The 12962-nt window shown below is 45.7% G+C and overlaps 1 protein-coding gene across 2 annotated transcripts in view; it reads right to left on the reverse strand.

Moving 5' to 3' along the window:
* The window catches only part of micu1 (mitochondrial calcium uptake 1), a 33805-nt gene that overhangs the window by 1075 nt on the left and 19768 nt on the right, over window positions 1-12962 (reverse strand). For both annotated transcript variants that reach the window (XM_071897991.2, XM_071897990.2), the window contains exons 6-11: window positions 8536-8650; window positions 6723-6805; window positions 5809-6009; window positions 4082-4219; window positions 2338-2446; window positions 105-194 (exon numbers count right to left, since the gene is read on the reverse strand). In XM_071897991.2, coding sequence (XP_071754092.1) covers window positions 105-194; window positions 2338-2446; window positions 4082-4219; window positions 5809-6009; window positions 6723-6805; window positions 8536-8650 — 736 coding nt within the window. The remainder of the gene's footprint in view (window positions 1-104; window positions 195-2337; window positions 2447-4081; window positions 4220-5808; window positions 6010-6722; window positions 6806-8535; window positions 8651-12962) is intronic.

The following is a 12962-nucleotide window of genomic DNA, read 5'->3' on the forward strand; positions in this document are numbered from 1 at the left end:
CCCTCAACGGAGGAGATATTTTGTTTTACATAAATAAATATTTGCAGTGGAGCTATGATGCTCCGTCATGATGAACTTGGAGTAAAAGCCTGCCAGCTACTTACCATCACAGTCGAACAGAGCGAACACCACATCGCAGACGTGGTCCGACAGCTCCACCTTGGCCACGGTGCGGGCTACCTGCTTCATGGTGGCTGGGGGGTGGGGGGGGGTGGGTGGGACAGAGACAGAGATTTACCGTTTGAGCAGAAGAGTAATAAAGGTGCGAGCGGACACAGACTCAAATGAACACGAGCCAGCTCATAAATGGCCCATTTGGAGGACATTGCGTGCGAGTCAAGCTGCTTTGGATCAATAGCAGACGGAGCTCCCGTTCACCAGGGGGACTATCTGATAGATATGAGAAAGGGAAAGGAGAAGGGGCTGCGAGTGGAAAAGGGAACACGAGGAGGAGGAGAGCACAGAAGCAGACAGCTCTAAGATATCCAACTGAGAATGAGACTGGCTGGCTGAGAGGAACGAGAAGGGGAGGGATGGGGGTACAGAGCGAGAGATGGAAATGGAGAGAGGGAGAGGGACGGGAGGAAAGAGAGCCCGAGGGTCATAACAGAAAAAACAAAGATGGTAAAATGATAAGAAAAAAAAACCCCTTAGTCTCGACCAGAATTACTGATTATCAGAGACTTCAAAGGCACAGGAGTGGAGAGGCGGAAAGAAATAGAATATGAGAAACGGGAGAGGCCCCACAATGAAGAGAGTAAGGTCTGAGAAAATAGTCCTACAAATGGACAAAGAAAAAAAAAAAGAAAAAGAACCACATCACTCCACAGAGAATCTCATTAGAGGACGTCTTTTCCAGCTTTGAGAAGACAATGTGCAGTGACGGGGCAACTCACCCGCTTCGGATAAATTGGACAGAAAGGGTGTGAAGTCAAAGGACGTGAAAGCAAGACGGGGAAGAAAATGAAAAGAAAGAGAAAGACAGACGGTAAGAGAGAGAGAGAGTGAGGAAAAGAATGAAAGAGAAGAGCTCCTCTTGGCCTGAACAGTAGGAAGACAACGGGAGGACAGGGATAATTTGCAGATGCATGCCTGGCAGTTCTCTATAGACCCAGAGCAGCCTGCTGTTTTCAATACCCACACACACACACACACACACACACACACACACACACTCCACTCACCTCTAATCGCACACACATAGACTCACAAACATACCAACACAGACACACACAAATACGAAGACACACAGGCAGACCATGGCTTGTTACTGTGCAGATATGCTCTTGAAACCATACGCTGAAAACAAGCACTTCGGGGTAGAGCCTTCGCTTCTCAAAGCAGCAGCTGTGCCATCAGTGAATCAGAACTAATGGATCTGCTGACAGAAAACATCTGGAGTCCTATCAAGGAGCTGAATCACTGCAATCAATGAAGGAAAGACTGGCTCATAAAACAATCGGCGCGTTATAAAGGCTACAGGTTTTGCGCTGCTCCCTCGCATTTTAATTGGCTCTGATTGTTAAGATCTGACAGACGAGATTCACACTGAATTCAGATGTAATGAATGGAGGAGCGGAAGCGAAACTAATTTACTGGTTGATTTTACACTTGGTAATTGGAAACGTCTTTTTGAATATCCCTCCTAGAGACACACACACACCGAGCTCCCTGCATGTGCTGTATGCAGTTCTTGGGAAGTTGCAGAGTGCAGGATCAGCCACAGTGTAGCCCTCCTGGGTAGTTTGATGTTCGATGCCTTGCCCTACAGCACTTTGGAAGTGTTGGTGGGAAGCATTTGTCACCAGTCACCCTCCAGTCATCTGCTCACAACTTGAATATACCCTCCCGGTGCTGGGGATTGAACCAGCACCCATGTGATTATTGGTCAGTCTCTCTACCTCCAGTCCAACCTGTCTCTTCCACTAATGATGATGTTGGCATGTGTCCGTGGGGAACAGTCGCCCGCACTGTCAAGTAGGAAGCGATTTGTCATGTATATATCTCCATGGTCCTTGGGTTTAGGCATATATTCTTCTGCAGGCCTGCTCAGTGGAGGAGGCATAGCAATAGATAAATGGACGGATGGACGAACAGATGACAAATGGGTGGAGGAGCAGAGGAGAGCAAAGCAGAGCTAGGATTGGGAGCAAAGCCAGGAGAAATGAGATGGAGGGGGGGGATCTGGCTGGCTGAGTGTTAACAGCTGGGGAGAGATGGAGCTGTGGAGGGGGAAGGATGGTAAACAGCGAAGTTCAGGGTGAGAGTGAGAACAGGAACGTCTAGGGGGTGAGGAGGAAGAAAGAGAGCAAGAGGAAAGAGGATGCGGGGCTGTACCTTTATCTATGGAAGCTCCAGCCATGTGGTAGAAACTCAGGGCCGTGTCCACGTCGTTCACGTTCTTGAGGAAAGTGAAGAAGTTCTCCACCTCCTCAAATGTGATGCCCTACACAAGGAGGGGAAAAGATATGATTGGGTGAGAAAAACTGTGGTGAGAACGAATCATTTCGGCGGTTTTATCTGAGCCACTAGACTATCCTGTGAGGAATCAGCCAAACGTTATCAGGACAAGAGCTGCGACTTCACAATTCCATTTAGGGAGCAGCTCAACAGTGTGACACAATGACAAGAGGAAGGGGGCAGAACCATTCGACACACATGGATGAACAGCGAGACACGAACGGACAGGGGAACAGGCTGTCTAAGACACACACACACACACACATAAACACATATAAAGAGACGCACACTCACACAGCTGCCACAATGCTGATGAGCTCATTTGCAAAAAGAGCGAGCAGCTGGTCTTGTACAGTAAATAACACTTTCCTCATTTACCGTGCAGGTAATGTCAGCACTGAGAGACTGAGACAAAGGAAGGGATGGAAGAAAAGAGAGAGAGAGAGAGAAGCTTACTGCAGTCTAATGCCTCAGAGAGGCTGAGCTATGGCAGCACCCGGGTTTTTCTCATGCCTGGGAGGAATAGCAGTTTCCTTGCCCTCCGTCTTCTTTTCTCTGCTAATTGTTGCATTTAACCATCAAACCGGCCTTATCGTAACTCTGTCTGACATCTGTGTTACATTTATGCAAATCAAAATGTGCCGCTATGTGCTTGCTATCTTGCAAAAAAAAAAAAGAAAAAAGAGGGAGCTGCAACGCCTTTGGGAAAATGCATAGGTGTAACATGAATACAGCTAATTAACTGATGGGGCTCATTACACTGAAGCGGAACAGCATGAAACCAGAGCGCTGGAGATAGGGAGGGGGTACTCATATACTCGTTTTGACTTCCAGCTCTCTTCATCTTTTATATTTTTGCATTTTTCCCCCTCTAGGCCTGTCCTAGTGGAGCTAGTTTACTTGTCTACTGCAATGTGGCAGTGTCTGGTGATAGAGGGGGGGAATGGAGAGCATTAGGAGAGAGGGATAGGTGACAGAAAGTCAAAAGACATTTTTTTTTGTTAGAAACCTTGCAGCTGTTGCGCGCCATGTCATGCCGATACTCCCATCTGAACTGAATGGAAGTGAATAAGGAGATGCCGATAGATGGAAGAGCAGACAGGGAGGGGGACAGAGCCTGAAGAAAACAGATGATGCGGGAGACGAAAAGGGAGCGCGAGGCTGTGGGGGACACAGACAGAGGGAGATAGGGATCTCTCTCCCACGGCTTATTGAGGAGCTCAGAGGCTGATGGGAGGCCAAACTTATGCCCTCCTGCTGAGCAGTGGGCGCTCTGTATTCGGTTGCCACGAACAGAGATGGAGGAAGGTAGAGAAAGGAGGGGGAGAGGGAGTGAGGGTTGGACAGGTAGATAGAGGACGGCTCTGACTGTGCTGTCCTCTCAGTGATGTATTACCTTTCATCCTGTCTCTCTCTCTCACACACACTCACTCACAAGGCCCCGGAACAATCTCCTTTTCCTTCAGGCACACACAGTCTCTGACGCATCCTCGCACGCACATACTTCAACACTCACACCACCCCATACCATACATTACCACTGCATACCAATGCCTTATCTCAGAGCTCCATAATACATTCGCACAAACACACACACACACACACAGAGAGGTTTGTATACCTGCGCATCCTTGAACATCTTCTTCAAGCCCTTCTGCATTTGCTTGAGTTTACGAGACTGGACGCCACTGTAGGCCAGCAGCATACCCCCAAACTGTCTCTCTGTGATTCTACCGTCCGAAGGGTCATTCCTCTCAAACTGGAGGGGAGAAAGAGATAGATAAAGATTGACTGCTGTGTGGAGGGAGAAAGGAATTAATGGGAGGGGGAGGGGGCAGGGGAGATGGGAAACAGTAAACACTGGTGTCAGGCTTCAAGTTGAATCATGCCTGGACGCTGGTGTTGGTGACATTAATTCTGCATGTGCATTTTTACAATGTTCCGCTGCAGCATGGCTTAGCAACACTGGGCCTTGGCTGTGTCAGGTCAATCCAGCTGATTTATATCTGAGGCTGCTCGACAGCCATAGGGTTCCCTCCCTCCCTTCTCTCTCAACATGCCGACCTCTCAAAATGCTAATTCCACACACTTCTCAGAGGCAGCTCATGACTAAGCCAAAATAAGCCTGGAGTGAATGTTTTGAGTGCTGTTTTGAAATGCAGCAGACAACTATTTCAGGGGTGATCTGACCATTCATGCACACAAGAATGAAGGTCCCGTTTAAGACTAGTTCTGACGTTCCCATCACTATGCATGGACATATAAGAGTTTGTAGTAGACAGCCTAATAGATAGGTTTTTCCCTATCTGCCCATTCCTGCATTTAGAAGATCTAAATTCAATGCTCTGAAACCAGATTCCAATTGCACACTAAGTACATGCCTCTACTAGGGAATTCACCAGCTAGGGGTATGAAGAGAGCTATAGGAGCGAGTTAGAGAGCGAGAGAGAGAATGAGAAGAAGGAAGCCAGGGATAGAAATAACCATCCTGCCAAAAGATGGATACAGCTGGTGAAATATGGCCCAGTGTGAGCTGCAGCCTCAGCAATTAGGGAGAGAGAGAGAGAGAGAGAGAGAGAGAGAGAGAGAGAGAGAGAGGCAGAGAGAGAGATAGAGAGTAAGAGAGAGATAGATGGAGAGAGAGAGAGAGAGACTTAAGGAAGAGGATTATCCAAGTTAAAACACTGTCGTCCTTATCTGTGGCGTTATGATTTCACTCCCTGAGCGTTGTGATATCATTAAGACCTGACAGATACTGCTTTGTTTCTGGCAGATGCTCAGACTCAAGTCCTATTCTTGGCGCTTCAGATGACAGCGCACATTACGGTTTGGAGTGTCAGCAAGGCAGTATCCACGCTAATTAATAGAATAACCATATGCTCAACAACAACAATCAGTAGCGGTTACTGTGGAGGCAGGGGAGAGGGCTGAGGGGCTCAGGTGTCGCACTGAGGAGAAAGAGACAGGTTGTTTTTTATCCTCAACTCTCGCAGCCCTGAGAGAGTGACATTCACCGGCACTGACAGACACTCCACACATCCCTTATTCATCCTCCCCCTCCCTTTTTTCCCCCTTCATCTTGTGCCTGGCACTCACCTGTCACTCCCTCCTCGTGTCCCCTCCTGGCCCTCACACTTCATTTATTGGTTTATGTTTATATTTAACAGGGATTTTACATTTTTGTCTGTAGTCCCTGGACTGGCGCAGAGACTAAAATTTACAGCGAAGCGGCAACATTCAGATTAATCCAAGTTCAATTACTATACACAGTGGCACAGTAAAATAGTAGCACACTATTCACGGTGTAATATACTCTTCCTCCACTCCTTCTCTCTGCCCCTCCATCACCTCTAGTTTGAGCACGTCATGCTGCAGTTTCCTCTGAAATTCCAGGAAGCTGCCGATGGTCAGCTTGCCCTTCAGGTCAGCTCCAAAGAAGTATGTGGTGAGAGCGGAGCTGCAGCCGGCCGTCTTCAGGGTGTTGCCTGTGGTGGAGCGGTCGCGGTGCCGCATGCCCATACTGGTCTGAGAACGGATGATACTCTGGACCTGGGGGTAGGGCGGGGCGGGGGAACCACGTCAACCATGTTGAGTAGGCAGTAGGAGAAGGTATACATGACTGATGACTTTCAGGAGCACATAAATAAATCAGAATTACGATACCAATTGTTTATCAAATGGATTGATTTCACGCCCACGGGCCAGAAGAATACAATCTAGCAGAAAACCAGACAGTGAGGTTTTTGTATACGCCACAAGTAAAATAAGCTGGATTTTAAAATACAGAGCAATTATTCAGTAGCTTCCCATTTCCAAACAGTTCCATTCACAAAGATGAAATTTCACATAAAAGCCACTCTCTCGGATAATGAGGTCAGACTTAAAAAACCTCTAGGAGGATGATAAAAGGAACAGCAGTGATACTGTGCATTACAAACCCTATCAGATCCAGTGCTATACATATTGATATAGACTGCAATATGATAGCACTTATCTTTTTCCTCTGAGACAAAGTCACAGTGGCGCACACCGGTGCAGAGTCTACCATTATTGCCTGTCTGTGTGTATTAGGGGTTACTGTAATGCCATCTGGAGCTAGATACAGAGGTATACCCCAATCTAGTGGGCTGGTAATTTCGACCTTGTGTCACTGTTTGTACATTGTAGTTGTGTGTGTGTGTGTGTGTGTGTGTGTGTGTGTGTGTGTGTGTGTGTATGTTGTGACTACTATATGCAAATTGTGCTGTTGATCATATTCTAACCTGTTCAAACTCCTCCAGGTCCACCTCTCCATCGCCGTTCAGATCAAACATCTTGAAAGCAATCTCAAAGTTCCTCTGGGGAGCTGGAGACCAGAGGAAACACACACACACACACACACACACACAAAGGAACACATACTGAAATCAATACAACACAATATGAAAACAACAGGACACACTGGATCGACCCAAACAACAGCTAAGGAGTTCAATACTGCCTCAATCACTATGCATCAGCTCACTTGATGGCGAGCAGATGCTGCTACGGAGCATCTTCAGCCTCCACCTCGTCTCCCCAAGGTGCAACATGGGGAGCTTTAGGTGCCCTTTTGTGCCAACAGCCATCAGACTGTACAATGTTTCTCATCCAAACGGCCCCAGCCTCAGCCAAGTAGCAGGGTGCTGAAGCAGGACGCCTGCACTGTCCGTACAAACTATCCTGCAGTACAACAATTTTTTCCAATCTGTACATTCTCTGCATATAACATTTTTTCTGTACGTCTGCTATCTCCTGCCATCTTCTGATAATGACAGCGATATTGAGAACGGACAATAATGATATGTGTTTCTGTGCATGTGTTTTGCACATTGTCCATCTGTGGTTTTATATACACAAACATTCTGTACATCTGCTTCTTTTAAGTGAATATAGTGTCAAGGTGTACAGTATTTTTTACAATACACGCCTGGATACTATAGATACAGTATGTATGTCCTTCCATAGACTTGTTAATGTGAATACGATGCATTTTGCACATTAGGTATACTTGCTATAAATTAACTTATCTAATTTCTTCATATTCCTATATCTTTCACATTCATATATTTTGGATTTCTGTTGATATCTTAAAAATATTTCCAACTATTTCATACTGCATATATTTCCATGTCAAATGCAGCATTTATTTATTTATATTTACATACAGAATATTTTCATACTTACTCTGCATTCAGTCTTTCTTTGCCTCATTAAGTTCTACTACTATTAACTTACATACTCTAATAATGCTAAAATCCATACTTTCCCCCCCAATACTTTAAATTAAAATGTAAACTGTCACTTGCATATGTTTATATAACCCCCGTTTGTTATTGCAACGACCCGATTTCCCTACAGGGAATATTAAAGTTTCATCTTGTCTTATCACACACAGGATTCAGACTGTGTATGAAGGGTGAACATGTACCACTGTCAGGATGAAGAGGGTGCTCTGTGTATCTGTGTGTGTGTGTATCTCTATGTGTGTGAGTGTATGTGTGTGTGTGTGTGTGGATGTCAGGCCAAAATGCAACCTCCTTTGTACTATTTTAGTGGGTGTGTTAAATGGACTGAGACCAACCATAAGGCGTCCTGCCCTGTCTGCTTATAAATGACTTGCCCTTGAAAACTTCCCCAGAGACTTTCTCTATATGAACGGATTATAATAAATGGTTGAGCTAAGCTGGGGATGAAAGTTTACTAGCCGTTGGAGGGGAAGGAAGTCGGAGCTACATTTTCATTACGCTGGACTCTGACACTTTCAGAATGGAAGCATGAGTGTGAAATCTACTCTCTGCATCCACCAAAACCAGATCCAGCCGAGACAAACTAATTCAGTGAAACACAACAACTCCAAGGCAGCTAACTTGCGAGAAAAACATTATTAACTCTCTAACACCTGACAGCACTAGAGATTGTATTGAACAGGCAGGCAGCTTTCTGACCTGGCTAACATTATTATATCGGACAATTCCTTTTTTTTTTAAGTGGGCAGTTCTCTCCCCTTGGCTAGGAAAGCAGAGAGGGACAAAGAGCAGGAAAGAGTATACTTACTGGAGAGCACAGTGGTGAGGAAGATGTAGTCGGAGAAGGAGATGAGGCCGCATTCTCCCAGTGTGTAGAATATACTGTCCTCATCTGCAAACTTCTCCCTCTCCTGGGCGATCTTCTGCTCATCCGGGCCAGGACAGAAAAGGGAGAAGAAGTGTGTTAAAAACATCACACATCAATCAGGACAAACCTTACAGCTTCTACAGCTGACCCATGGAGTCCATGGGATGGATCCTGACAATGACAGGCTCCTGGGTGTGTGTGTGTGTGTGTGTGTAAGTGTGTGTGTCTGAGGGCAAGGCCCATTCACAGACACGGGAAAGTACACACACACTTCCACACACACAGACACACATTAAAAATAGGAAGGACTACAGAGAGACTGGCTATCACAATAACAGTCATGCAAGTGCTGCATACACATGAAGCCATACAGGCAGGGAGGATAGCAGTGAAGGACAATTACCATCAGTTAGTGTACCCAACACATTATCCAGCAGTGTTTGTACTCACAGTGTGGAATCGACATACAGAGAGGGAAAACATCAAGAGAGACTGTGGCACAAACACACACACTATTGATTAACCATATCAGTAACACAACCCAAATGTATTAATCATTAATAACAAAGTGACTTTCTCTATCCATACACAAACACATACACACTTAACTGACAAGTTCTGTTAGCATGTGTATATTCACAGCATTGCATGAAAGAAGTGTGACTTAATCACATGCACACTACACACCCAGTGATAGACACAGATCACACTACACAGTATCCCGCTAGTAGGGTGATCCACCAAACACAAAGTGGACAGACTGACAGAGCATGCCTAGAGGGGGTTTTGGGGTGGGGGTGGGGGGGGGGTCTGGGCCGGGCTGAGGCCATGTGGAGTTACCTCCGTCTGTAAGAGGTCCATTTCAGAGGAAGAGGAAGGAGGAGAAACAATCGTTAAAGAGCAGCGTGGCCTCTGCTGTCTTTAGCAGGGCCTTGAACAGCAAAGACACACGTGTGCATTCATATTGTCGCAATCACATGCACGCACGCACGCACACACACACACACACACACTCACACAAACACACACATAAAGAGATAACATCTTGTCCAAAACAAGATAATAGGGGGATACCACTCAAATCAAGAATTCACTTATGTACTTCTTATGGTCTCTACAGTTCATAACTAATACTTTTACAACTCTAGCCAAAGCTAGAAAGTATCAAGCCAAGACTGTGATGTCACCAAGAGGTACAACCTCAAAAAAAAACAAAAAACAACTGAACTGTCCTAGGACACAGGAAAAACATATTGGAATACTAAAATTTGGTGGTATTCCCCTTTAATAGTAAAGCATGACTAAGCGTAAAATTATTCCCCCATAAACCCACTCCTTCCTCATGAGATACAAAGGCTGCTGAAAGCAACTGGTATAGTCTTACAAACAGCATCACTATCTCCAATTGGTGTCCATCTTGATTCAAATACGTCACTGATGCAAATATAGAAAAATAGCGGTTTCTACTGTAACATTTATTATTGATGGTCTCTACATTTATAAGGGGAGGAAGGAGTGGGAGTGAGAGGGGGAGGGTAGAAAGAGAAGGTTATTTTTGGAGCGGTGCTACTAGAGAGAGAGAGAGAGAGAGAGAGAGAGAGAGAGAGAGAGAGAGAGAGAGAGAGAGAGAGAGAGAGAGAGAGAGAGAGAGAGAGAAACAAAAAGCCAAAACAAAAGCTGGTGTCACAAATGTTGGTATGTAAAGTTTTCAGGTGGTTGAATGTGTGTGTGTGTGTGTGTGTGTGAGTGAGAGAGAGAGAGAGAGAGAGAGAGAGAGAGAGAGAGAGAGAGGGAGAGAGGGAGAGAGAGAGATAGGGAGATGCGTAAAGAGAGAAGGAAGAACATGAACATGAAAATGAGAGCGAGAGTAAGAGAGGCTGGTATTGGCTCAGTTTGGAACAATGAGACAGAAAGCCCTCTGGGCCTGAGGTGAGCCAGAGCCCTGATGTCAGCCCACAAGACACACACACACACACACACACACACACACACATCCTAACTAACCCTAACCTGCACAGATACCCACACAACCAAACACAGGGGAGAGACAGCCACACTGGGCCTCATTATCATAACCAGAAAAGAGGCACAGAGCACATTAGGCATAATAACTCACTCTGTACAGTGTCCTAAGTCAAGGACAAAAATGCCCCCACAGAGTGGCCTAAATGACAATTCAAGGAGAACAAATTACAAATCCAATGACTAAAGAGTGGAACCAAATAGCATATCCAGCTGATGAAAAAAGAACTCAGAGTGTGCGTGGGCATGCCAACCAATAAACACACAAACCTCTCAGTCTGCCGCTGTTGCAGCATGTCCCAATCAGAGCAGAATGCTTCTCTTTAAGATTTCACACTACAGCCACAGCCCCGACTGATAAAACATCTCTCTCTCTCTCTCTCTCACACACACACACACACACCAATGTGCTATCATGCATCTCTCCAACACATGCATGATGAAACATTCTGCACTCTCAGGCAGACTCACACACACACACACACACACACACATATATAAGCATGGCAGTGTGAGCCTGTGTATGTCAAGCTGTGCTGTGGGTTTCCTCTAGGCTCTGCAGCCTGTTCCATGGAGTGTATGGCTCTGGGGTATTTGCTGTAAGAACACGGCTTACCATCCCCTTCATCCTCCATCTTTCTCTGTCCTATATGACTGGTGTAGGCCTTAAGCTCCCATTGAAGTTGTGCACTGTTGGGCGCTCCAGCAGAAAAGCCAAAGAGAACATTGAACGCTCCAAGATATATAACTCTGGCGAATGGTAAAGAACATTTATCTACTGAGAGATACCGGTTGGGCTGCTTACTCCCTCAGATAGTTTCTAGTTCTGTGTCTCCTCAGTTTTGATTCATCAAGCCAGAGGACGTAGTGTTTCTGAGACAGTGCTGCAATCACTAAAAGGATCCCAACCATCGTCACATTGGTATTTAACACTCATCATAGATTTTTCCCTAAGCCCTAATCTTCAAATGACTATAATCCTAATTGCTGCGGCACTCAAGTTAATTAACAACTAGTGCCTCTTCTGCGAGTGTGTATCTGTCTGCGACTGTCTACTGTATATGTGAGCACACTTGGTTTTTAAATCTGTGCTTGAGCCTGTTTGTGTGTGTGTGTATATGTATCTGGATGTGTCAGTTACGCTATGGCCAACTCTGCGGGCTGTGTCCAGATGACGGGTTGCGCAGCCATTACTATCCTGGGAGCTGAGGCAGAAACGCAGTGCTGACAGAGCTGTTGGCTGGATTGGGCTGGAGGCAAGGCAGTCAAACGCACCGCTCTCGTATACACACACTCACACACATACACACGGGGTTAAGGGTTTGGTCAGGGCTAATCTCTCCAGTGCACCAGGCTCCAGAGTAGCCCAACAGCAGCCCTGGCCAAACTTCAACTAGCCCAAGCTTGAAGAGTCCAACAAACGAAACCCATTCAAGCAGAGCACAGCCAGTGGCTTGCATGCAAAAGGGATAAATCTCTTTCTGCTCATTTCACATGAGTGGCTTAGAAACACTTTCCAAGCACACCATCTCAAAAGTTAAATGCTTGAAAACTCAGGCTACATAAGAAGGCCATTAGGATGCGCACAGTGTGCACATTTCATTGTTGGGTCCAGCATCACATTAGGAATCATTTGCTTGAGACAATAATGGGTTTCTATATGCAAAGCTTCCATCACCACCTATTGCTGATGATTCTCTACAAATGATGAAAGCTTTAATACCTTCTCTCCACATGGCATTGTTGCCTTGATGGGTTCAATTATTTCACAGCTGTGCTGATGAGAAGACATAAATTTCAATGACAACTACACAATGCCTTCAATGGAAAACAGACAGCTGTTCAAAGCTACTGTGAATGAAATACTTAATTCAATGCATTATACTGCTATCTTCTCACATGGGCATTTGGACGCCACAAACATGTCATATGCCACCCATCTATTATACACTCTCCTGCCGTTTTGTGTGGTATAAATTCTGCTTCACTCAATTATGAGTGAATTCCATTTTTTTTGACACTCCACCGGTTGTGTGCGTGTGTGTATGTGTGTGTGTGGCCAGGCACTTGGCCTAGGAGCCAATGGCAGCTTGGGCTTGGCTCTCTTTAATGCTACTGCACTGGCTGCAGTGCTTCGTTAATGATTAGATCTGCTGCCCTGTCCAACACTGCAGCTGCAGAAACCCCGATAACAGGGAAGTGGAAGAGAGGGAAGCAAGGAATAAGGGGAAAGGAGTTGAGGCACACAGTGTCTGCTCCAGCTTTAAAAAAAAAATACGCTATCACACAAAAGACACAAGCGAATTTTCTAAGATATTGTCATGCAAGTCAAGAGCCAGTATAGA

Source organism: Centroberyx gerrardi, chromosome 15 (assembly GCF_048128805.1).
Source record: "Centroberyx gerrardi isolate f3 chromosome 15, fCenGer3.hap1.cur.20231027, whole genome shotgun sequence".
NCBI lineage: Eukaryota > Metazoa > Chordata > Actinopteri > Beryciformes > Berycidae > Centroberyx > Centroberyx gerrardi.